The sequence below is a fragment of the Dendrobates tinctorius genome, unplaced genomic scaffold, assembly GCF_039654945.1.
Source record: "Dendrobates tinctorius isolate UK_male_01 unplaced genomic scaffold, ASM3965494v1 ptg000086l, whole genome shotgun sequence".
NCBI classification, from domain to species: Eukaryota; Metazoa; Chordata; class Amphibia; order Anura; family Dendrobatidae; genus Dendrobates; species Dendrobates tinctorius.
This window is the reverse complement of record NW_027361754.1, coordinates 22,063,790-22,090,744: the sequence shown is the minus strand read 5'-3', so window position 1 is coordinate 22,090,744 and position 26,955 is coordinate 22,063,790. Positions and strand designations below refer to the sequence as shown.

Genomic DNA, 26,955 nt, shown 5'->3' with positions numbered 1-26,955 from the left:
TTCTGCTAGTACACAGAAAGCAGCCAATCAGTGGTGGTGGGCGGAGTTATACACAGGAAGCTGCCAATCAGTGTGGGGCAGGGTTATTCACAGCTCAGCATTCCGAGCTCAGCTAGATCTGCAGCAATGAAAACTGTGATTCTATCACAACTGCTGCTCCCAGTAAACTAAGTGATACATTGCCAGAATCAGGGTCTCTGCCCCTACATCACATTACGCAGCAAAAACTGTTGATAGATTCCGTTTGATCTCATTCTGCAGCCAGTAATGTGCTTGGAAACAAAGTGTCTGTAAAAGCCAAACGGTGCTACATTTTTTTTAATAAAATCCAATTACAAAATTATTTTTTACCCAAAAAACAAAATTAAGTAAAATGCAAAATGTTCAACAGGATGCTGTTTTTTTTATTTCAGAACTTTCCTTAAAATGTCAAAAATTCCTCATATAGTTACCCCAAATTCTCCTTCTACAAAAATCAACTCCAACTAATTAATTGCAACAATAAAAAGTATTTATCTCCGCGGGGCCACAGCTTTACGATGGTCGTGTTTTCTATGGGGCATTTTTAAAGGGTTCATTGTTTGTTGTTTTTTTTCTTTTTTAAAGACAGAGATTATTAAAGTTGCAAGGGTTTCACCATATTTACACAATGCTGCACTTAATTTGATACACCTAATAAACAAAACTCTTTGATCTAAAGCTGAGAGTGTAGGTGCACCCCATGGGTTTCTCTACATTCGAGAAAAGAGGTACAATTATTCTGATCATAGCTTGAGAATAAATTTTTCTTGGAGGTGGAGAAAAAAAAAAGTGTTTCTCAGTCTTCTCCATGTGAAAATCGGACTACACTCGGATCTCATCGGAGTGCGGCCCAATATTTTTCACGGACCCATAGACTTGAAAGGCTGACTGCGATCATACACTCAGGTCAAAATCGAACATTCTTCCATTTTTTTCCCCTCAGACTGCTTGAGGGGAAAAAAAAAAAAATCAGACTTGTGCACTGTCCCATAGAATATCATGAGTACGAGTGCCATCCGTGAAAGCCGCAGATAAAAATTGGCCATAATAATCGGTTGTGTGCACGAGTCTTTACTCTTACTTTTTTTTGGCGCAAATGATAAATCTGCATAGAAATATCTCGCACGCTCAACCAATGGCCACTATGACCAACAAAATAGAAAACTGTCAGATGAGATGAAAAGCAATAGAAATCTGTCAGGCTGCGTTCACACGTCGCTTTTTTTCCCTATTTCGCGGCGGCTTTTACCACGAAAAAAAAGCATCCCATGAAATCCTATGGGATTCCGCAATGCTGTGCTAATGCTGCGGATTTTGCCACGGCGGAATCGCATCGCAGAAAAATACGCAGCATGCACATTAATTTGCGGAATCGCGGCGATTCTGTACCCATAGGATTTCATTGTTCTGCTTACTTTCCGCATGTGGCTGTGCCCACCATGCAAAAAGTAAGCAGAACATTTGCGGATGGTACAGTCCGGAGGAGAGGAGACTGTCCTCCGGGCTCTGGGTACCATATCTCTGGAAAAAAATAGAATCTAAAAAAAAAAAAAAAAAAAAAAAAAAAAATCGGGTTATATTCACCTTCCGGCGTCCCGCGCAGCGTCACCAGGCTTCAGCGATACACGCGGCAGGTCCCGTTCCCAATAATGCAATGCGATAACCTTTGCTGACGTCGCATCTTGCGATCATGTAGCAATCTCGCGAGACCGTAACGTCAAAGGTCATTACCGCAATGCATCACTGGGAACGGACCTGTCGGAGCATCGTGGAGGCCTGGGGACGCTGCGCGGGATGTCGGAAAGTGAATATAACCTGATTTTTTATTATGTTTAACATTAGATCTTTTTACTACTGATGCCGCATAGGCAGCCTCAATAGTAAAAAGTTGGTCACACTCGTCAAACACTATGTATGACGAGTGTGACCAACCTGTCAGTTTTCCAAGCGATGCTACAGATCGCTTGGAAAACGCTAGCATTCTGCAAGCAAATTACACTTGCAAATCGCTAGTTTTTCCGTGGGAAAAATCGCAGGAATTTAAAATGCGATTTTCCCGTGGAATGGAATTCCGGAATTCTCCCGGTAACTTCCGCGGGAGTTCCGCTACGTGTGAACTTAGCATAACAAATGTTTTATAAATTTGGCGCAAAAAGCACAAAAGTCGCAACTTACTACATATATTTGGAGTAAATGCAGTAATAACTGAAACACTTTATCAGTCTTGAAGCAGAGGCGGTAGACAGAATTCAGCTGAGTGGTAAAGGGAGCACAAAATGACTGTTCAAACCAAGCACAAGCTGCACCCTTGTCGTGGCTGAGCAGTTCAGGAAACTCTTCCAACCTACTCTTTTTCTAACGGCATCCGCTCTAGTTCCTGTAAAGCATGAGCTGTCAATCAACGAAGAAAAGGGTGGAGATGGATGAAAAACAAGTTGGTGGGAATGTATACAGAAATGTTCGGGCACTCCAGGGGTGCACTGAGGGCCTGTGCTTGGTTTGGACAGTTATTTTGCTGTGACAAACTGACTACAATAGCAGATGAAGACAACATTTAATACTATGTTGCTGCATTCCAGAGGCATAACTGAAAGGTTGTGAGCCCCGTCTTCCGTGTGACGTTTTTAATACAGGTGGCTTCTTATATGGCATAAGGGTCTTTGGACCCCTCAAGAACCAGGACCACCATCTTTACACTCTCATGGTCTGTGGGGTGCAGTGTTCTTGCTACACAAGAGCCCATACCTGTGGAATAGTTCACATATCGATATTCATTGGGAGACGACTTTTTGCATTTTGCTGGACTTTCAGCCCATTCTTATTATCTTACATATTTTCTGTGCTCTGGAATCCAGGAACGGGTTGATGTATTGCATGTTTTACAATTTTGTTTTAAACTTGGATTGCTCTTGGAAATAAAGGGTTGAAACCTGTCTTTCATTTACAGGGCAGTACCAATGTTTCCCAGACGCCATTTGTCCAAATGTCAAGTAAGTATTTTCTTCCAGGTAATATCAATCATCGGACGTCTAGCGATTGGCCAAAATCCTGTTCTTCATTTTGCTCCATTTCTATGACTACAATCTCCTGCACAAAAATCCACTTATAATGTTTTATGATCAAGTATTAAATATTGTTTTTATTACCATCACCGAGTTCAGGATTTTTAACCTTAGATCATAATTTTTGTTTATAGCCGAGACACATACGATGGATCCTCAATCAAGTGGATCATTATTTAATGTTGAAGTATGATCCATAGGATCTCAACTAATGGTGAACATTTTCAGGACACCGTTCACAGTTTGTGCTGAGTTCTGACGTACTGTAAATACTGTGCTTTTTATTCTGCTGCACTTTTTTCATGCAGAAAATCCACAGTTCATGTGATTTCATGAAAATTCATATCCGCTCTGCCTTTAAAAACGATGCTGATCAGTGCATTTTTTGTTCATTTTTACCTTTTTGGGAGTGCAAAAAAAAATTATATAAAAAAAATGCAATTTCGTTAGAATCCCAATGTTTCTGCACTCAGAAAGCATACAAAAGCAGCTTTAATAAAATATATATTTTATAAATAAATGGGGGGGCAGTGCATGCAAAATTGCAGGTTGCTGCTGCATATTTTGGTATTGACTTATGCAGCAGAAAATGCAGTGTTTTGGGACGTGTGAACATGGCATTGCAAGAAATTCATGATTTGGAACTTATTTCATGTGAACTTAACCTATTGAAAAACAGCAGAAAAGTGAATGAAATTTCAAAACTTTTAATCTGCAACCTTTTTGAGGATTTTCAGCCAAAAATTTTACTTTTGTTTTTACGCACAAGATAAAACCTGTACCAAATCTGCACCAAAAAAATCTGCAAGCAGATTTTCATGTAGATCTGCATCAAAAGATTTTTTTTGCAACTCCTGAGCCGACTCCATACACTTCCTGGATGTTGCTAAGATGTTACAATTCTTTGTTAAATCATATTAAAAATTGAAAGAAAAATCAGAACGTGTTCTGATGTGTAAATATCACTGTTACGTACTCGCTATGCCGCCCCCTAGTGTTTTTTTTCCTTTTTCCTCACCGAAAATCCACTTAATGTTTCCAGTGCTGACGAAGCCACTTCTTTTTTTATTTTTTACCGGCTGATCTGTCCAATGTGAGCAATCACTCCACCGCCCATTTACATGTGGGATCGAGTTGCTGAGCATGTGTGACCACCAGCTCTGAGCAGCAGGTGGACGCAAGACATTCTGACAGACAATTGAAAGGACACCAGGGGGTGCAATAACACGTCTGTAACAGTAAAATCTTCACAAAGGAACAATTGTTTTAAAAAATAATTTTCAAACTAAGAATTGTTGTGTGCTAACAGGAAAATGGTCAATTGATTTAGGGGCCAACCCCTTTAATGCCCCATTCACACAGTACGGAAGAGAGAATATGTGCCTTTAAAACATGTATATGCAAATTGCCTCTTTAGAGAGAAAGAGAAAGTCAATGTTGACCCTTTAATGAACCTTGCCACATGACTTAGGATTAAAGCCAAACCACATTCTCAGTTTGCAGACACGTGTTTCGAGGTGTTGCCCCTCTTCAGTGCAAAGCAAGAAATCTGATGTAGAGGTATGGGAGGCTTCTGACTGGTGTCCAAGGAGTAATCTCTCTCTTTGTGGGGAGTGAATCGCCTGATATGTCAGTGTAAGGAGACATATAAGCCAGGCAATGTTCCTCTGTGAAATTAAATATGCAAATTGCTCAGTTAAAAAAAAGGAAGAAGTTATACAAGAACACATCTAATCCTCTAAATCCATCAAACTTACTCTAGAATAAGAGTTGATGCCATTTCCTAACTTTTTAGTATTTTCTGCCAGGTTCTCCTGTATTATCAGGATATTACGGAGTAAGAAGATCTTTTCTTCCTGATGCCGAGTTCCATTCTGCAAAGCAATACTCCACTGATATCTACTCATCATCCCTGGGGTCCAAATCAATAGGGTGCGAGCCAGCATCGATACAGAGTTATCCTCCATTGCTGGATCCCTACTTCTCAGACACCATCGGTGACTACAGGGGATCATCGATAACATCGGCCGGCAGCTCACTGTTCAGCGCCTCATCATTGCCGCCTCTTCTACCTCATTTCTCCGGTGACCCATCGCATTATTTATTGGTATGAAATGACAAAGTCATCAATTATACATAGAAATCCTACCCAGTCATTGACAGCCTTCCCTATATATCTCTGTATCAAAGTAATTGTCAATAACTTATTAGCACTGCCAACTGGACTCCTAAACGTACAATAAGCAGATTTAAATAAATAAAATACAATGTATCCAGAATTATATCAATCTGCTCTGCTCCTCCTTCTCGGTTACATTTTCATAGCAGAAGATCCCCTTTAAAGACTTGATTAGGTTTTGATCTGAAGTCACAAGATGTGGTAAGGTGTTAAAAAAAAGCTACCATAACAGTAAGAAGATGTTCACTTAAGAGTATAAATTTCTAGTACAAGCAAATATAATAAACATAATATATTTTCGTGGAGAAATCTACTCCTTTCTCCTATGAGCCACTTCTTCCTCCACTTATGAGCCACTTCTTCCTCTCTGCTTGATCTTATCAGTGTCTGAAAAAAACAGTTCAAATCTGACTTGGTCAGAACAGGATGGACTGATAGCTCACTGAATAATCAGATTACAACTGCATGTTGAATAGGAGAGAGGATGGGAAGAGACTAGTGAGAGGAGTGGTGCTGCTGATTTGTAGTGTTTTATCTCACATCCAGTGCGGGATTTACAGCTACAATACTCAGTACTGTTGCATAATTTACTCCTCCATACTGCTGCTGTTTTGGAAATTGTGTGATATAGAGGCAGGAGAGAAGGAATCACTCATGTTTCTGTGTATGGGAGACATCATAGCAGCTAGTCTACACTCACTAGCTCAGAGACAACTGGAAAAAGCCAGCAGAGGGGAAAAATGCAACAAAAGGGTTAGAAATAGTGTTATTCCTTATATTCACACATATTATAACGTATTCTCAAAAGTTAAATGAAACAACAGGTAAGCTAGTCTCAATAATAGTGAGAGTGTTCTGCGATTGATGACATTTGCGAGGTGATATGCTGCTGACAAAATGACCTGTTTCACGTTTTAATTTTTGCACATTTTTGTTCCCCAGAGAGAGTCCTGGGAGCAAACGGTTCCCGACAACATGAACCAGCTGGATGCATTGTGCACCGACACATCACAAACTGTCTCATCGTCCACCAGTTGTCTGCCCTCTGAAAATGCAGCTCTCCACTATCGAAGCGCAAGTAGAGGGTCTTCATCAACGCAAGGAACACAGTCTTACTCACTGCACTCCCTCGATGATGCGCATTACACAAGCAACTTTCCGAATGCGTCTTCATATTCATTCTCGCCGTTCATGACGGTGTCCAATGAACTGACCCCAAAGATGGTTCATCATCTATCCCCAGAGGACTCAACCGAGACAAATACTCTACAAGACAATTCTTGGCCGAAGGATGACACCAATACAGTATGGGGACCATATGAACTACGGAGAAATTACTAAGACCTGTATTATTTATTCTTTCATGTAATGTTTTGTTGCTTTTTTTAATGCCCAATTTTAGATTATGGTTAACATGACTTTACCATTGTTCCACATTTAAGAGGGTTGCCGAGGCCAATAACCACATGAATGAAGCTCCTTGAAGATGACAAATTTTAAAGGGAACTTGTCAAGGAACCAAATGATATTAACCTGCAGCTATAGGGTTAGTCCGCTGGTAAATAGTGTTACAGTGCTGTCCGTCTGCCTTACTTAAAGCACAAGAGGTACTGGGATTTACTTTATTTCTCCAGGAGCCGCCAGACTTCACTCATAGATAGCTGAAAGCTCGTGGCTCCTGGGAAGAATAAAGTTAATTTCCTCCCAGTGCTTGAGCTTTCAGTAAGGCGGTCAGGAAGCCATGTAATTATATTAACCTGCAGATTTACCCTATATCTGCAGATTAATAACTTTTGGGGACATGAAAGGTTCCCTTTAAACTATTACACATGGATTCATGAATGAAACGCTTCAATCGACTAGTTTGCAAATCTCTATTATGTGGCAAGTTCTTTGAATCAGACATATACATGAATTCACCCAAGAACTTTAACAATCACAGTGCAAAAATGCAAGTGCATCAGTCATCACAATTCACAGTACAAACTGAATAGGATATTAAATAGATATATTGAATCTGGTAAGGCTGATGTACTTTGAGCGTTTTATGAGTCCAAGTAGATTCATTCTCCACCCATCCCAGCTGAATGACAGCTGCAGCTTGTACTGAGCAGTGTGAGATATCAGCATCAGCAGAGAGGGACACTGAGGAGCTATCAATCAGGCAAGGTGGGCAGAGATTCAGTAGCGGCAGGCAGGACGCTGAGGAACTGTCAATCAGGCTAGGTGGGCAGAGATTCAGTAGCAGCAGGGAGGAGGGACACTGAGCTGTCAAACGGGCTAGCTGGGCAGAGATTCAGTAGCGGCAGGAAGGACGCTGAGGAACTGTCAATCAGGATAGTTGGGCAAAGACTTAATAGCGGCAGGGAGGGGTGACACTGAGGAGCTGTCAATCAGGCTAGGTGGGCAGAGATTCAGTAGTGGCAGGGAGCAGGACACTGAGGAGCGGTCAATCAGGTTAGGTGGACAGAGATTCAGTAGCAGCAGGGAGGAGGGACACCGAGGAGCTGTCAGTCAGTCTAGATTGGTGGAAAGTCATCAGAAGCAGGGAAAAGGGATAATGAGGAGTGACAAACCGGGTAAGGGAGGCAGAGATTCAATTTTAACTTTCAAAAAGTATTTTCTGGCTACCCTGACATTAATATCAAAGTAAGTACACCAGTATCATCAGGTCTAAAGACCGTTTTAATAATGTATGCAGTTTATCTTGTAAAATATTGGAACAAATCATTAACACTACATCCAGGTACACATTTAAGCTAGATGTGGCATTGGGCATTAGCTTATTATTTTGCACCTGTTAGATATCATTTTCATATACAAAGGTGCTAATGTACCAATAAAAAATATGTTGATTTTGAAGCATCACATTCATGTTTAGAATAGATTTGGTTTTATCCAAACAGTATTTTATGAGAAATGTATAAAGCTGTATCTGTATATATCAGGGTGTTGTTAACTCAGAGATACATTAAGTAAGAAAGAGAAATGGTTTACTTTTATTGGTGTTGGTATTCTTATTTCACAGGTCCGGGGGGTAGGAGATCACTTAGGGCCATTTTTGTCTAGTCCATACATCTTAATACATAGTGATCAGTTATGGCTCGGATTCCGGCTATTTTTGTACTATTTAACATAAGAGAATAATGTAAAATGTAACGAACAGGGGGAATTTTTGCAATTAAAAGGTCACTAATCTTTTAGGTATGTAAAGAAATATTTATTTCAGACTGATGCTATACACTGTTCAAGCTGAGATCGGTACTGCTGGGTTTCAGGGGTCTCATACTGTGATCTTTAGCATGCTACGCTTTACCAAACCCGATTCCACAGGAGTCACAAATCCCATAAATAGCAATGTGAATTAACACACAATCTTTATTGGCGCAAGAGCAGAACGTTTCCACCTCGACTTGTGATCTTCATCGGGCTTCAAATTTTTTTCTTTATTGCGTTGCATGTATTATATAAAAAATAAAAACTTACCATAATTGATTTTGATGAAAAACTGGTAACTGATTGCTTCTGCAGCTTCCATGCTTGCAAGCTGCTTATTGCTTTCTGGATGCACCCTGACAGCTCGGCCCCGTTAGTTCAGTCTCCAGTTCCTCTAGTCTTTCCTCAAATCAAATCGAATTAAAAGAGGACAGAAAGGACTGGAGATGAGCTGAAAGATAGCAGGAGATCCACTAAACAGTATTAAACAGCTTGCAATGGATATCTTTTACATTCAAGCTGCAGGAGCACTTTGCAATTTAACCATATGAGAACTTGAGACAACTCCTTGTATCCAAAATGACCTGTATAGAGTAGTGGGAGCTCTGTAATACTGCAGGAAGTCTCCATGTCTGCTGTGTTATGTTCTTGTGAACAGATTTCTGGACTCCAGCATGACAGTATATACAGTAAGTGTCCAAATATCAAGACGTGAAACTATGAAAGCTCGGCCACAGGGAATATCCCCTCCATGGAGAATGCAAGTTAACTATTAAGTGACTGTTTCACAATAGGTGGTAAAACGTTGGATGACTCGTCAATGACCCGCTTATAGGGAATTACGAGGTTATAAATCCCGCACAATTACGGGGAGGGAATTTTTACTAGAGTTGCTGGATGCATTTTATTGGAGGACAGATTTAAAAAAAAAAAAGAAAAGTATTGAATCATTTCACAACACTGAAGCCGTCAGAGAAGAGGCTGCGCATGCGGGTGCTATGGGGCCCCAGATGTGGAGGCTTAGAGGGTTGAAGAGCAGCTCAGGGGCACTTTTCTTTTTGGAAAACGAGTCCCTAAAACCCCTCTGTGAAAGGAGCAGAAATGCGCATGTGCAACCACCGCTGAATGCATGCACACTACAGCTCCATTCACACAGAGGACTTTGGGACCCTCATTACCAATAGCTGGACCCCCACTAATCAGACATTTATTTTTTTATCTTTTGAAATGTATTTAGTGGGAAGTCCGCTTAAAGAGAGCAATTTCCTGATCGTCTAGTAGTAGACGGTCTTCTGCGATGGCAGGCAATTCTGCCTGTATATATGGGACGTGGGGGCAGGTCTTGGCGTCTACGCAGGAATGGGGGGGTGAGAGGTGCATTTTTATATACAAGAAGTGCAAGGTGGGTCTGTCTGTCTACAAGAAATGGTTCTTGGTCTCAACACTCCTGCTCTCCTGTCTGTCAAACAGCATAAAGGAGGAACACAGCCATCAAACAGTGACAAGATCAATGCATGCTTGGAAGTGAGGGGAAAGGAAGTTTCAGCACCTATAGTGTCAGCAGAATGCTGATGGAAAGAAACTGCCTATTTCAATAAAAGTGGGCGGCAATTTCAAAACGTGAAAAAGGGGACAGTTCCTGCACACATTAGCCTGGTAGGTGCACTAAAACAAGTTTTATCTTGTTGTGGAGGATGAGCCCACCTTTTCTATGGGTTTAGTATAAAAGGATGGGCTCTGTAAAAAAAAAAAAAACACTTATCAACTCATCTCAAAATGGAGGTGTTGTCCCATTTATATCAACCATTTTGCAGATTTTGTAGGGCACACAAAGCCCTAATCTTGTGTCTCTGCAGCCGCTAGGACATGTACTAGGTGTGTGCCGAGGTTCGAAAGCGCAGCCGTAAATCAACAGCATTGATAGAAGCTTATACACATTGAAAGGAGTGCTGAGCTCCTGTGTGCATTAGGTGGAGCAGTAAATCTCCACCACTGTGCAAACCCTTCACCTATGTTGTGATTCTGCCTTTTGATGTCAGGTCGGAACACAGCTGCACCGAGAGCTCGGCCCACCCAAAGAAAGGAATTAGGCTTCATAATTGCAATCAATAGAGCTGTGAACGTCTCCACAATGATGTATCTGTCCCACAGACCCTGCACTAAGACCGAGTTTATATACGGTAAATAAGTCGTAAAATACCATTCACTACATCTCCTTTATTTATGGGGAATGCAATAACTAATCTCACGATAATACGGAAAACTCTCAATCAAAGTAGTACCCGCAGGGTCACAATGATGCTCCATTCTGTGATGTAGCAGCAGCACCTAGCAAACTTTAGTTTGGTTCCAAGTGTCGCCCCAACCTTCGTTTAAGTTGGCACAGATTTTATGCACAGATTTTCCTGTAAAATCCACAGCATTTTAATGCTGTGTTCAGACAGCCATTTTTCACTGTTTGTATATGCACTGACTGACTGTAGTTCTCCTGACCCAAACTTACTCTTTTATAAACCTATATGAGGGTGCAAATTCATTTCAGAAGTCTCACAGTCAGTCAGTGAAATATGAACCTAGCCATAATCTCATCCATATGCTGTGTGTGTGTGTGATCCCATGCGGAATAAGTGTTTTCTCACTGCCTTTTTAAAATTTGCAGCATACCAATGCCTTGCACAGACTCAGTACCCCTCAGGGCACAGTCAGACGGCCATAAGACTCAGGCAAGGATAACAACACAATGCTCAGACTGGCCGTTAACTCTCCCCACCCGAGTGTGACAGCCTGTATTTCTATGCAACTGCCAGGCTCAAGTCAGAAGACTGGCCGTCGGGCCAGTCCGAGCATCGCGTTGTTATCCTCGTCAGAGTTACATGGCTGTCTGACTATTTCCTTTGTAAAATCCACTTAACTAGGACCTGCCCGACAAAGTGGAGTAGACCAAAAGTTCCTCAAAAGCTATACATCATGCCGTGAGCCAAATAAATTCTGGAAATGAGAAACAAAGTAATTAAGATCTATCATTCAGTGTTTATGACTTTACCATAAGAAAGAGACTGGTCAAAAATTACCTGCATGGCAGAGTTCCAAGATGAGATCCACTGCTGAGCAACGAGAACATAAAGGCTCGTCTCAGTATTGCCAGAAAAAATCTTGAGGAGTCCAAAGACTTTTGCAGGAATACACTGTGGACTGACAAGACAAAAGTTGAACTTTTTGGAATGTGTATGTCCCATAACATCTGGCGTAGAAGTAATAAGGCATTCCATAAAAGGAACATCATTCTAACAGTAAAATATGGTGGTGATAGTGTGATGATCTGGGGCCGTTTTGCCACTTCAGGACCTGGAAGACTTGCTGTGGTAAATGGAACCCTGAGTTCTGCGGTCTTCCAAAAAATCCTGAAGGAGAATGTCCGGCCATCTGTTCTTGATCTCAAGCTGAAGTGCACCTGGGTTATGATGCAAGACAGTGATCCAAAACACACCAGCAAGTCCGCCTCTGACTGGGTTAAGAAAAACAAAATTAAGAATTTGAAGTCCTGACCTTAATCCAACTGAGATGCTGTTACCTTAAAAATGTGGTTTATGCTTGGAAACCCAATGTGGCTGAGTTACAAAAATTTGTCAAAGATGAGTGGGCTAAAATTCCTCCAGAACACTGTTAAAGACTCATTGCCAGTTATCACAAACGCTTTATTGCAGTTGTTGCTTCTATGGGTGGCCCAACCAGTTATTAGGTTTAAGGGGCAATCACTTTTTCACACAGGGCCCTGTAGGTTTGGGTTTCTTTTTCCCTTAATAATAAAGACCTTTATTTTTAAACTGCATTTTGTGATTACTTGCGTTATCTTTGTCCAATATTTAAATTTGTTTGGTGATCTGAAACATTTACGTATGACAAACATGCAAAATAGTAGGAAATCAGGAAGGGGTTGAACACTTTTTCACACCACTGTATATACTAGGATAAAGAATATACTGTATATACCAGGAAGGAGCCCCAGATGGGGGACAGTACTACACAGGGCCGCCATCAAGGCATTACTGCCCTGACTGACATATGGGGCCCAATCAGCAGAGGGGGCCCGCATCAGGCCCCATCTCTTCTGCTGATCGGGCCCTGGCAGCAGGATTCTGCCAGTGCAGTAACTGAACCTGCAACAGAGACGCAGGTTCAGTTACTCTATTGCTGTGCGGGACCACACGGCAATAGTCAAAGCCGCCAGCCAATCAGAGGCTGGCAGCCAACGTCACCGGCACATGACGTCATTGTCATTTGTCGGTGAGTGCGTGCTTCAAACACCTGGAAGGATCATCGCTACAAGAGCATGGCCAGGTAAGGAGAAAAAAAAAAACACCTTTTTTTATTGAAAGTGACAATAATCTGTCTGGGGCAGGATTGGAGAAACGGGGGGCAGGATTGGAGACACAGAGGGCATGAATATGGGGCAGGTTGGAGGCAGATGGTGCAGGATCATGGGGCAGGATGGAGAAACATTGTGCAGGATCAAGTCACATGGTGCAGGATCATGGGGTAGGATGGATATGATGGAGACAGATGGGGCAGGATGGGACATCACATGGAGGCAGGATGGGAGAACATATGGCTGGAGCCAGGAATGAGACACACGGGGTCCAGGATGAGGGATATTATTACTGCAGTGATGTATTTATTTTATTTTTTGAGGATACTCTTTTTAAATGGGGGAGGAGGTCCTGTTACTGTGCAGAGCAACACTGTCGCCTTTTTTTCTTCATCTGGTGTAGTTTAGAATTTGGGAAAAAAAATAAGTAATGTGTTCTGCAAGCGGTGCTCTAGATAACTTATTTCCTCCAGAGATGAGCCCAGGCTGGAAGAAATGATGGCGGTCTGTGTTGGATGAAGATGAAAAGCGAAGATGAAGGACTTCACTGGTGAGTAAGTGTGTTACGTGTACACTGACACTATACACTGTATACTATATGCATCGGTCCTGTGTACAATTTCACCAGTGATCACTGTATTACCTATACACTATATACAGAGCTCCTGTGTATAGTGTCACCGGTTATCACTATTACCTGTACACAGACACTGCATACTAAGCACAGAACTCCTGTGTATAATAGCACTTATGGTGATATTAGCATTGTGTTTTTTAATTACTGATCAGTATTTTAGTATTCACGCACTATGTGGTGGTAATATGTTGTCCGACCACGGTGTGGCGGTATTTGTTCCTTGTATGTGCTATTATTTGCTCACTATGTGGTGGTAATATGTGGTCTGGTCATGGTGTGGTGGTATTTGTCCCGTGTGTGGTATTATAGGTCACTATGTGGTGGTAATATGGTGTCTGGTCATGGTGCAGTGGTATTTGTCCCCTGTATGCTATTATTGGTCATTTTAAAAATTGAAAAAATAAATAAAAATATACCTAAATTGTAGTGGATAATTTATCAAATGTTTAATAGGTTAGAGTAGAGAAGGGCCCTGCCAAAAGAGTCCACCTTGTCGTGGTGGCAGCTTAAAAAATCTTTTGACTGTGGACAGTTCGATTGGTGGAGGCAGGGTTGGGGTGGAGCCTGGGCAGAGTCTGAAGGGGTCCTGAATATTTTGCCAGTATGGGGCTCTGAAATTCCTAGTGGCAGCTCTGTTACTTCATAATGGGGGAGAAGGTGCAACTTTTATGTAATTATAGGATTTTGAACACTACAAGGGTCCATACATCTGACCAATATGTGGGGAGAGCCAGGTGCAAATCTTGCACCGGGGCACACTGTACTCTAGTTATGCCACTGTGATCATATCTATCAGCAAACACTTTTCATGTAGACATAAAATAACCAAAAAAAGAAGCAGTGATAAATGTAAAATAGAAAAAATATTTAAAAAAAAAAAAAGACAGAAATAAAGTTATTTTGATACAAAATACAATCCCCATACCAGTTAACGAAAGAAAGAAAGAAAGAAAGGTTTATCCATCACCTTTGTTGTCCTAGTTGATAGATGAGTGACATGTGAAGAAGACCAAAAACCAACACCGGGGTGCAGAACTCCCTGTAAGCAGCAGGTGGCAGTGCATCCATTGCTATTTACTGAGCGAACAAACTCCCGACTGCAAACTTTTACAAACAGAACTTGGAAAAAAGTACTGATCAAGTAATATATGTATAACATTTGATCCCTAGCAAATATAAAAATACAATAATCACCCAATTGCAGTGTTTTCGGATCTACATCTCCAATGCCTGCTATTTGTGAGTACAATATATACTGTAATTATATATATATATATATAGTGCAGCAGTATAATATAGCTATTAGCGTGGATTTGTGCATGACATTACAGACATTTCACTACATACAGCAATCTATAGTGCACACAGGAGAATATGCACAAAAAAAATGACATCAATGACATGCTTACACTTCTGCATCAGAGCTGGTAAAAAAAATAAGAAAAAGTGCATAAAAATATACTCAATAGCAGCAGATTTCTTATACAATATAACAGATTTGTATGTACTGTATAAGGGTGGAAGAAAAATCAACCCACATCTCCCATTTGTCTGCCATGTGATATACAGAGTAAATGAGGGTTTTGTATATATACCACTTGGTGATACATTGTAGACCAGCAAAAGTGTATTACTTTGAGAACTGACTGCTTTAACATAGGCCCACCCTGTTATAAACATCTGTGTGCTACCCCGTCTGCATACACCCCAGTACTTACCCTGATTGGTATTACATAGTGTAGATCTGCTATTTCATACTGCATATATGCTATAATATAGTGCATCTCAGAATATATATATATATATATATATATATATATATATATATATATACAGTGGGGCAAAAAAGTATTTAGTCAGTCAGCAATAGTGCAAGTTCCACCACTTAAAAAGATGAGAGGCGTCTGTAATTTACATCATAGGTAGACCTCAACTATGGGAGACAAACTGAGAAAAAAAATCCAGAAAATCACATTGTCTGTTTTTTTTTTCATTTTATTTGCATATTATGGTGGAAAATAAGTATTTGGTCAGAAACAAGCAATCAAGATTTCTGGCTCTCACAGACCTGTAACTTCTTCTTTAAGAGTCTCCTCTTTCCTCCACTCATTACCTGTAGTAATGGCACCTGTTTAAACTTGTTATCAGTATAAAAAGACACCTGTGCACACCCTCAAACAGTCTGACTCCAAACTCCACTATGGTGAAGACCAAAGAGCTGTCAAAGGACACCAGAAACAAAATTGTAGCCCTGCACCAGGCTGGGAAGACTGAATCTGCAATAGCCAACCAGCTTGGAGTGAAGAAATCAACTGTGGGAGCAATAATTAGAAAATGGAAGACATACAAGACCACTGATAATCTCCCTCGATCTGGTGCTCCACGCAAAATCCCACCCCGTGGGGTCAGAATGATCACAAGAAAGGTGAGCAAAAATCCCAGAACCACGCGGGGGGACCTAGTGAATGAACTGCAGAGAGCTGGGACCAAGGTAACAAGGCCTACCATAAGTAACACACTACGCCACCATGGACTCAGATCCTGCAGTGCCAGACGTGTCCCACTGCTTAAGCCTGTACATGTCCGGGCCCGTCTGAAGTTTGCTAGAGAGCATTTGGATGATCCAGAGGAGTTTTGGGAGAATGTCCTATGGTCTGATGAAACCAAACTGGAACTGTTTGGTAGAAACACAACTTGTCGTGTTTGGAGGAAAAAGAATACCGAGTTGCATCCATCAAACACCATACCTACTGTAAAGCATGGTGGTGGAAACATCATGCTTTGGGGCTGTTTCTCTGCAAAGGGGCCAGGACAACTGATCCGGGTACATGAAAGAATGAATGGGGCCATGTATCGTGAGATTTTGAGTGCAAACCTCCTTCCATCAGCAAGGGCATTGATGATGAAACGTGGCTGGGTCTTTCAACATGACAATGATCCAAAGCACACCGCCAGGGCAACGAAGGAGTGGCTTCGTAAGAAGCATTTCAAGGTCCTGGAGTGGCCTAGCCAGTCTCCAGATCTCAACCCTATAGAAAACCTTTGGAGGGAGTTGAAAGTCCGTGTTGCCAAGCGAAAAGCCAAAAACATCACTGCTCTAGAGGAGATCTGCATGGAGGAATGGGCCAACATACCACCAACAGTGTGTGGCAACCTTGTGAAGACTTACAGAAAACGTTTGACCTCTGTCATTGCCAACAAAGGATATATCACAAAGTATTGAGATGAAATTTTGTTTCTGACCTAATACTTATTTTCCACCATAATATGCAAATAAAATGAAAAAAAAACAGACAATGTGATTTTCTGGATTTTTTTTTCTCAGTTTGTCTCCCATAGTTGAGGTCTACCTATGATGTAAATTACAGACGCCTCTCATCTTTTTAAGTGATGGAACTTGCACTATTGCTGACTGACTAAATACTTTTTTGCCCCACTGTGTGTGTGTGTGTGTGTGTGTGTGTGTGTGTGTGTGTGTGTGTGTGTATATATATATATATATATATATATATTTGCTATTATAAGGTGAATATTCTGTGTTTATCTATGGTTTATATCATACACTTCATAATATATATATATATATATATGCTTTTATATATAGAGAATATCTGTTATATACAGTGTATATTTTATTAGTATATCTGTTACATATGATATACATGATTTTATAAATAGTATATTTGCCACTATATCTGTTTTGTACTGTATAGGTTTTATTATACAGTGCATATATGCTATTATATACAGTACATATGTTGTTATATAGTGTTTAATGCTAAATATATACTATATACATGTATACATTCTATAGTGCATATGCTATACAGTGTTGATCTGCTATTTACAATATGCTACTGTATAGAAAATATCTGTCACTATATGTTTATCTGTTATTATGAGAGTTACATATGTGCCTGTAATTATACAGCGTGAGCGTGCATAGTAACAGAATGCATAGAATGTTCACTTACTATGAGGATTACAATGTGTGAGCAGGAGAACAATGGCACTCGGGCGCAGTGATAATTTTTGTGCACCCCGTTATCTGCGACCTTTGGGGTGACTCTTGCCCAGAAGTGCAGGGCTAGTGACACAAGGCTGCACCTGAGCAGAGGCAGAGAGGTGCCTGGCCTTCTCCTCTCACACAATGCTCAGCACTGACTGCTCAGCTGCCACGCCCCCTGCTGGCCTACCTGCCTGGTATCCCCCAAAAAAGCCCTCTAATCAGCCCTATGTGACCCCCCAAATTCTGCCCCCTGTCTCATAAGATCCCATAGCACTAGCTCTGACATCCACACCGGTGACTGGGGACCTGCAGCCCTCTGCTGCACAATTACTGGGCTTATTTGCCTTCTTATCGCAAATTTGGAGGAAAGCTTTATAAAATGTTGAAAATTTCTTCCAAAATAGTATTGTGGGAGGGATTGACATCAAATCTTATTCCCAAAGACCCTCATTTACAGGCACAAGGGCTTTGTTTCACCCAAAGATCTGTCTTTTTGTTAGGGCTTTGAATATTCAAATTGAAACTATCGCGCAATCATTGATTGTCAAATCATTGGATTCTAGAGTTTTTAAATAGATGGCATGGTGGGGAAAAAATCCAAACCTATATCTGTAGCCATAATACATTTGTATTCTAGAACCACAGTCTCCAGTGCAGCCGGGGGACTTGCTATATTTCATGAACTTTGAAGAAATTACACTCTTCAGCCTTATTTTGCCTTTATAGACAGGGAATCAGCTCCTTATACCAAGGGCTTGCAGCCTCACCGGGGGGGATTTCTCTTTTTAAAAAAATCAGAGAAAAGAAAAAAATTCACCTTCTCCAATGTCTGGTAAGTTGATTTTATTCTTATTTTGTTGCCCCTTTTTGGGGGGCAGCATTGCTGACTTTTGCTTCTTATATGCTGTACCTTTAAAAGAGAAAGGAGAGACTTCATTAATATGCAGATTGCTGCAGAGTGCAACTCACAAAGGCTGAATGCTTCTTCAATATTTTGCATATTTACAAAACAAGATACATTGTTGCACTCTGGATACTTTGCACTTTTTTGCTACTTTTTATGCAATTCCTTAGATTTGGGGGGGGATTGCAGTAAGGTGCAAAAGCAGCACCTGGATGGGGGAAATACACGGTTGCTGGCAGCATTTCTCTGCAGGTGGATGGGATTTCTGCATTGTAGTTTATTGCACTTTTTGTTGCATATTTTGGATTTTGCATGATTTGGTAGTATATGCAAGGCTTGCAGGGCACAAGGCAATGCACATGGCCATTGTTCACACTCACTGCACTGCATGCAGCCCTCATGATCAAGAAGATTCAATGACAAATCGACAGATTTTAGTGACATTGAACTTTAAAAAAAAAAAAAAAAAAAAAAGATTAGAAATCGCACATTGTGGATCCCCCCTATCTCTGCCCGGGGAAACTGGGCGTTTCTGTTTCCCCTATGGCTACAAGTGATCAGTGGTTTGCAGTAAGATCCCCTCCTCCCTTCTCGTATCTGCACAAATAGAAGGGTCACTGACAAGTCCCTTTAAGCCAAGTTTTCCCCCTCGGGACAGATCTCCCGTGTTCTCCCCCTGGTGCGATCGGGTCTCGCCTGCGAGAAGTGCGCTGCTAGTCCGCCTGTCACCAGCAGGCGTCGCTGTCCCCGGACGCTCTTCCCTTCTCGCCTCCACTTATGTCCCTGAACTCTGCGGCTGCTGCAGCGCAGCTTTAGCCCCTGTGACCCTGGAGCTTGTACCAACTCATCATACAGTAATATTCTGCATGCAAATATACCACTCGTGTTTATTTACCCGGTATCTGTGGCCTCAGTAACATAGCACTCAGATGTTATCGCTAGCTCACATCTTGCAGGCAGCAGTGATACATTGTAACAAGCCCATTATTTGTAGATTTTATACACATTTTCTATAGTACATATTTTTTTTGCATATGAAATTAACAGAATTGTCAAACGCACTTTATTATTTTCACCATACAGTATACACTCCCCTATATACAGTGCACTACCTGTATACTAGGGCACCTGCAGGTATATAACATAATATGGAGAGAGTGCAATTTGCAGAAAACATCCAACAAAGCCCTGGACATGCCCTGCCATCCCATATACACCACACACTGATCATCCGCAGCCAGGAGATGATATCCCATATACACCACACACTGATCATCTGCAGCCAGGAGATGATATCCCATGTACACCACACACTAATCATCCGCAGCCAGGAGATGATATCCCATGTACACCACACACTGATCATCCGCAGCCAGGAGATGATATCCCATGTACACCACACACTGATCATCCGCAGCCAGGAGATGATATCCCATGTACACCACACACTGATCATCCGCAGCCAGGAGATGATATCCCATGTACACCACACAGTGATCATCCGCAGCCAGGAGATGATATCCCATATACACCACACAGTGATCATCCGCAGCCAGGAGATGATATCCCATATACACCACACAGTGATCATCCGCAGCCAGGAGATGATATCCCATGTACACCACACAGTGATCATCCGCAGCCAGGAGATGATATCCCATATACACCACACAGTGATCATCCGCAGCCAGGAGATGATATCCCATATACACCACACACTGATCATCCGCAGCCAGGAGATGATATCCCATATACACCACACACTGATCATCCGCAGCCAGGAGATGATAGCCCATATACACCACACGCTGATCATCCGCAGCCAGGAGATGATATCCCATATACACCACACAGTGATCATCCGCAGCCAGGAGATGATATCCCATATACACCACACACTGATCATCCGCAGCCAGGAGATGATATCCCATATACACCACACACTGATCATCCGCAGCCAGGAGATGATATCCCATATACACCACACACTGATCATCTGCAGCCAGGAGATGATAGCCCATATACACCACACGCTGATCATCCGCAGCCAGGAGATGATATCCCATATACACCACACAGTGATCATCCGCAGCCAGGAGATGATATCCCATATACACCACACACTGATCATCCGCAGCCAGGAGATGATATCCCATATACCCCACACACTGATCATCCGCAGCTAGGAGAGGATATCCCATATACACCACACACTGATCATCTGCAGCCAGGAGATGATAGCCCATATACACCACACGCTGATCATCCGCAGCCAGGAGATGATATCCCATATACACCACACAGTGATCATCTGCAGCCAGGAGATGATATCCCATATACACCACACACTGATCATCCGCAGCCAGGAGATGATATCCCATATACCCCACACACTGATCATCCGCAGCTAGGAGAGGATATCCCATATACACCACACGCTGATCATCCGCAGCCAGGAGATGATATCCCATATACACCACACGCTGACCATCCGCAGCTAGGAGATGATATCCCATATACACCACACACTGATCATCCGCAGCTAGGAGAGGATATCCCATATACACCACACGCTGATCATCCGCAGCCAGGAGATGATATCCCATATACACCACACACTGATCATCCGCAGCCAGGAGATGATATCCCATATACACCACACAGTGATCATCCGCAGCCAGGAGATGATATCCCATGTACACCACACAGTGATCATCCGCAGCTAGGAGAGGATATCCCATATACACCACACGCTGATCATCCGCAGCCAGGAGATGATATCCCATATACACCACACGCTGACCATCCGCAGCTAGGAGATGATATCCCATATACACCACACACTGATCATCTGCAGCTAGGAGAGGATATCCCATATACACCACACGCTGATCATCCGCAGCCAGGAGATGATATCCCATATACACCACACACTGATCATCCGCAGCCAGGAGATGATATCCCATATACCCCACACACTGATCATCCGCAGCTAGGAGAGGATATCCCATATACACCACACGCTGATCATCCGCAGCCAGGAGATGATATCCCATATACACCACACGCTGACCATCCGCAGCTAGGAGATGATATCCCATATACACCACACACTGATCATCTGCAGCTAGGAGAGGGATAGTCCGCCTGCAGCTCATCTCATGCACAGCTCCTCTGTGGGTCTGGAATCCTGCTGTGATCAGTTTATAGGCACTTGCTGCATCCCCCTATAGACCTCCACAAATCCCACATATGCATCATCTTTCTACTGACATCCTGCTGCTGAGATTATAGGATATGCCGTATACAGGGTGAGGGGCAGTGGACAAGCTGTTTATAAAGTGAGATCAGAGATATGCTGTATAGAAGGAAAAATCAGTGGATATGGTAGAGGTAAAGAATATGCAGTATAGAGAGAGAGAGAGAGAGGGGGGGGGTCAGGGAAATGCTGTATATAAAAGGTAAGAACATTGGATATGCTGTTTATAAGGAGAGATCAGAAATCTTCTGTATACAAGGGGAGGTCAAGGAGAGGCTATATACAAGGGGACGTCAGGGAGAGGCTGTATACAAGGGGACGTCAGGGAGAGGCTGTATACAAGGGGACGTCAGGGAGAGGCTGTATACAAGGGGACGTCAGGGAGAGGCTGTATAAAAGGGGACGTCAGGGAGAGGCTGTATTCAGGCGGAGGTCAGGGAGAGGCTGTATACAGGGGGAGGTTGTATACAGGGGGAGGTCAGGGAGGGGCTGTATACAGGGGGAGGTCAGGGAGAGGCTGTATACAGGGGGCGGTCAGGGAGAGGCTGTATACAGGGGGAGGTTGTATACAGGGGGAGGTTGTATACAGGCGGAGGTCAGGGAGAGGCTGTATACAGGGGGAGGTCAGGGAGGGGCTGTATACAGGGGGAGGTCAGGGAGAGGCTGTATACAGGGGGCGGTCAGGGAGAGGCTGTATACAGGGAGAGGCTGTATACAGGCGGAGGTCAGGGAGAGGCTGTATACAGGGGGAGGTCAGGGAGGGGCTGTATACAGGGGGAGGTCAGGGAGGGGCTGTATACAGGGGGAGGTCAGGGAGAGGCTGTATACAGGGGGCGGTCAGGGAGAGGCTGTATACAGGGGGAGGTCAGGGAGGGGCTGTATACAGGGGGAGGTCAGGGAGAGGCTGTATACAAGGGGGAGGTCAGGGAGAGGCTGTATACAAGGGGGAGGTCAGGGAGAGGCTGTATACAAGGGGAAGGTCAGGGAGAGGCTGTATACAGGGGGCGGTCAGGGAGAGGCTGTATACAGGGGGAGGCTGTATACTCCATATACCCACGTTTGTCCCTTTATCCTACTCAGTACACACCGCAGGGCTGTCTCCACATCAGGCAGTATATACTGTATACAGGCAGGGTCTTACTTCCACACACACCTGGAGCCGCCGCCATTCCCTGCCCCTCAGACCCTGTGCTTACCTGGTGCAGCCGCAGACCGTGCACGGACGTCGCTTGTTCCCTCTGCCCCGGACCCTCCGCTCCCTACCTCCGACCCTCCGTTCTATGCCTCAGAGCCTGCACTTGTTGCCTGGTGCCGGTGCAGCCAGTGACGGTGCACGGAGGGCGCCCCCTTCGCCCCTTCCTTCTGTGGTAAAAAGCGCGGGGAATATCCGAGCCTGCAGGGCGGGAGGCGCAGCCTGGAGGCCGGGGACACCGGAGCGCGGAGCCGTCGTGTGAGCTGCCGCATTCACTGCGCTCCATAAGTCCGCAGAATTCCCTAACCCCCCATATACATGTGAACACTTTCAGGGAAATTCTGGAAGCCCCAATATGCAGAGAAGAGATGAGCAAACCAATGAGAAGCCAATTTGTGAAAAATTTTACAAATTTGCTGAATTTAATGAATTTGAATAATCTCGCGTCATACAGTTAGCATAAGGCTGGGTGCACACGCTGCGGATTTACCTGCGGATTTTCAGGTAAAGTGACCTGCGGTTTTGCTGCGGTTTGCCCTGCGGATTGACACCTGGACAATGGAGCAGGTGTCAAACCGCTGCGGAATCCGCAGAATGAATTGACGTGCTGTGGAAAACTGCAGCAAATCCGTGCGGAAAAATCCTCAGCGTGAGCACAGCGGATTTGAAATCCCATTGGCTAACATGGTACTGTACAATGCCTGCGGAACTGCTGCGGATCCACAGCGTGTGCACACACCCTAAAATGGCCACTGCCATATTAGGGTGTGTGCACACGTTACTGCAGAGCCGCAGCGTTATTGGCCCTGCGAATCCGCAGCAGATTTTTCTGCGTTGTACAGTACCATTGTATTTAATGGAAATAAAAAAACGCAGTGCACATGCTGCGAATTCAAATCCGCAGCATGTCAATTCTTTGTGCGGAATCCACAGCGGTTTTACACCTCTACTCTCCAGGTGTCAAACCGCAGGGGAAAACCGCAGACTAATCTGCAGGTCTTTTGACCTGCGGATTTTTCCAAATTCGCATGGAAAAATCCACAGCACCATCCACTACGTGTGCACATGGCCTTAGAAATTGCCTCAGCCAGAGAGGGTGCACATGAGCAGCTTCCCCATAATGCCTTCTAGCTATCACATCAGGAAGAACTATCATAGTCTGTATAAAAGCCTAGGCAGGGAATGCAGCAGCCACTTTGTGGCAAATCAGGGTAGTGAGAGGACTTCTCAACTAAAGCCATAAAACACTGAATAAACATTACAGATGTTCACTACCGCGCTGTCACACACTGATTACCATCCATTTACCTACAGATATATATATTTAGCGGTCACTTTCACATCACTAACACGGTGTTTGCATTTAATATGGGTTGGATACAGTCCTAGGACACCACAGAGTGTTGCACACATCATATCAGAGCAATTTGAGACTTTGATGTACTTTTGATTCATGGATAATCACATTTTTTGGGGGAAAAAATCCAAATATCTAATCATCTTTAATTGGGGGCAAGCCTTGTTGAAATTGGCCAACCTCTCTGTGTATGGTGGATGCGGGGCTGCTTTTCATACTCACTAGTGATGAGTGATCGTGCACGGATAAGGTGTTATCTGAGCATGCTCGGGTGCAACCTGAGTGTCTTCGGCGTGCTCAAAAAATATGTTCGAGTCCCTGCAGCTGCATGTCTCACGACTGTTCGACAGCCACAACACATGCAGGGATTGCCTGTTTGCTAGGGACCACTTTACAAATGATCCAGTCAGGTGATCAGCTGATCGCTATGGATCCTGTGCTGTTACTGTCAATGACATTACCTCTAAATGAACTCTTGGAATGGATGGGGGTCAGCCAGAGATGTAGCTTCTCCATCCTGATTCCTATTGGGTGGTCTTGATTGGAGGACCCCCTACTATAATGGCCACATGTCCTAAGAAGACTTATCGAACAAGATTGACTTTATCCATATGCAAAAAAAAAACCCTTTTCACACTGATTATTAAAATGATCACAATAGAGTGATATTTCATGTTTTTTGGAGACTGGGGAGGGTCAGCAGTGCGCGGAGGGAGGGGAGACATAATATCTGCTCTATTGTATTATTGTGGAAATACTGGATAGTAACACTATACACACAAATAAGGGCGCATTAATCACAATAAGTTGGCATACTCTGCAGTAAAGCTTCTGGTTCGTAGGTTAAATGTATGCATAAACTTCCATTCACCCATTCAACGTCAAATCCTACTTATCAGCTGATGTATGGGGGAGCCGTGCACTGGAAATCCATACTGGTAGTGAATGGTATTGTACTTATACACATATATAGGAGATGCAATACCATTAACAGCCACTATGTGATGTTGAAAGCTGTGTCACTTCCAATGAATGGAAGTGGAACAGCACCATGCATTGTGTAGTGGCCGTGATTGATACTGCAGGCTTTCTTGCCTACATGTGCATAGGAGCTGCTGTACCACTCATGGCCACCGCACAATGTATGCCACTGATCAGCTGATTGTGGAGTGCCTGATAGTGATAGCTTATCAATATTAAAGGCCTAAGAAATTTTATCTAGATGCTTTTGGGTAACTCTACCCCGCCAGTGTGACCTGCTCAATGTTCTGAACAAATTCCTAATTTGCTTTTCATGTGATGCAAATTTTCATTTTCTTCCATTTGTTTTTCAGCTAAACCGAAGGTGTACCAAGGGGTTAAAGTTAGGATGACTGTGAAAGAGATGTTGGAACAGCGGAGGGCGCTACAAGCAGAGAAGACCGCCTCAGTAAGTCTTCCATCCCCCATATCTGCAGTGCTGCAGCCATCAGACCATGACCCCAGTGTTAATACCGCCATCTGCAGCCCTAGACGCACAGCAGTGCTATTTGTTTTTCTCACCTGTGTTAAGCCCCTGCCAGGTATATGTAATTATTAATAGGGCAGGATACTGAGCTGGTTCCAGGAGAACAATGGCTTTGTGCTACATGCAAGTGCGGTTTAGGTTTTCCACCTTCATATTAAGCTAATCTATCTACATACATTGTAAGACTGTCTGGAAGCATGATACGCAATGGGTTCAGTTATGTATTCCTAGTGTTTGGAGATTAATATCTGGACAAGTAGGACAGGTGGAACAAGGGTTTTATTCGTGTTAGTTTAAATGTTTTTCCCCCATCTTAACAAGCTATCACCTATCTCCTAGGACCCCATAAGTCTCGAGAACGGATCTGTGAAATAGCCTAATGTAACGGAGCTGTGCCGCGTACCGACGATCTTTTTATTGTCTATGGGACATCCAGAGATGGTTGAGTGCAGCACATGCGCGGACATGGCTCCAGCCCAACAGAGGATTTCAAGGCTTCGTTCTCGAAATTAGTGGGGATCCACTGCATGTATTTACTCCATTCACTGCTAGCAAGCAGCCTGAATGATACAACTTCCCACCTCTACTGCCTCTATTCTCTGCTGTAATCTATCCAAATGGTACAACTCCATACTTCTGCTGCTTTACCATTTTGCTGCATATTTAAATGTGCTTGCTAAAGCTTTGGTATAGTTCATTTGTTGCACTGTATGTAATACTTACTGCTTTAGATCTGTGACTGGGGCCTTTCTAGATCTTATCAGGTGGAAGGTGCTATAGCATATTGCCACATCTTGGTCTAGTGCCTTTGATCATCTAACCATCCCCTGGTGTGCTGGCCCCAGCTGCCAAATTATACCCAACCAGCTCCCACAATCCCTCTCTCCTGACCCTGTAGTGTGGCCTATATATGTAGTAGTTGCTAAGGGGAAGCATGCAGTGTGGGGTACAGCACGCAAGCATCCCATAAGCAAAGCATCACAGAAGATAAGCATCCAGCAAAACGGCAGTTATACATGGCAGTTAGTCAGGGCAGGAGTCAGGTAACCCACACTTTGCCTTCCCCTTTAACCATGTGCTTTATTTTTATCCTCCTGTGTTCCCTTGCCATCCACATTCATCACCCTATCCCCCCTCCATCACGACTCATACACATCAGCCCCTCTATACTTCCTTCTCCCATGTACAGCTCCCACACACTCCTCACCTTCCTGAGAAACCTCAGCCCATCTTGCCCAAACACATC

At 43.3% G+C, this 26,955-nt stretch overlaps 2 protein-coding genes and 1 long non-coding RNA gene across 14 annotated transcripts in view; 2 read left to right on the top strand and 1 right to left on the bottom strand.

The window, feature by feature from the left end:
• POU2AF2 (POU class 2 homeobox associating factor 2) overlaps positions 1–8,463 on the top strand; it is a 144,737-nt gene extending 136,274 nt beyond the window's left edge. For all 7 annotated transcript variants that reach the window (XM_073585171.1, XM_073585173.1, XM_073585169.1 and 4 more), the window contains 3 exons: positions 2,969–3,011; positions 4,892–5,190; positions 6,205–8,463. In XM_073585171.1, the coding sequence (XP_073441272.1) occupies positions 3,005–3,011; positions 4,892–5,190; positions 6,205–6,603 (705 nt within the window). In that variant the 5' untranslated portion in view covers positions 2,969–3,004 and the 3' untranslated portion in view covers positions 6,604–8,463. The remainder of the gene's footprint in view (positions 1–2,968; positions 3,012–4,891; positions 5,191–6,204) is intronic.
• The window catches only part of LOC141097772 (uncharacterized), a 24,407-nt gene extending 1,422 nt beyond the window's left edge, over positions 1–22,985 (bottom strand). The window contains exons 1-4 of one of the 3 annotated variants that reach the window (XR_012234046.1): positions 22,850–22,985; positions 18,308–18,400; positions 11,550–11,670; positions 8,749–8,929 (exon numbers count right to left, since the gene is read on the bottom strand). This is a non-coding gene — a long non-coding RNA (uncharacterized lncRNA). Of the gene's footprint in view, positions 1–1,807; positions 3,483–8,748; positions 8,930–11,549; positions 11,671–18,307; positions 18,401–22,849 lie in introns of those variants that run through there. The other 2 variants (XR_012234045.1, XR_012234044.1) reach the window with 2 other exon arrangements.
• POU2AF3 (POU class 2 homeobox associating factor 3) overlaps positions 22,664–26,955 on the top strand; it is a 21,803-nt gene continuing 17,511 nt past the window's right edge. Inside the window, exons 1-2 of one of the 4 annotated variants that reach the window (XM_073585175.1) lie at positions 22,664–23,020; positions 25,537–25,631. In XM_073585175.1, coding sequence (XP_073441276.1) covers positions 25,572–25,631 — 60 coding nt within the window. In that variant the 5' untranslated portion in view covers positions 22,664–23,020; positions 25,537–25,571. Of the gene's footprint in view, positions 23,104–24,828; positions 25,052–25,536; positions 25,632–26,313; positions 26,753–26,955 lie in introns of those variants that run through there. The other 3 variants (XM_073585174.1, XM_073585176.1, XM_073585177.1) reach the window with 3 other exon arrangements.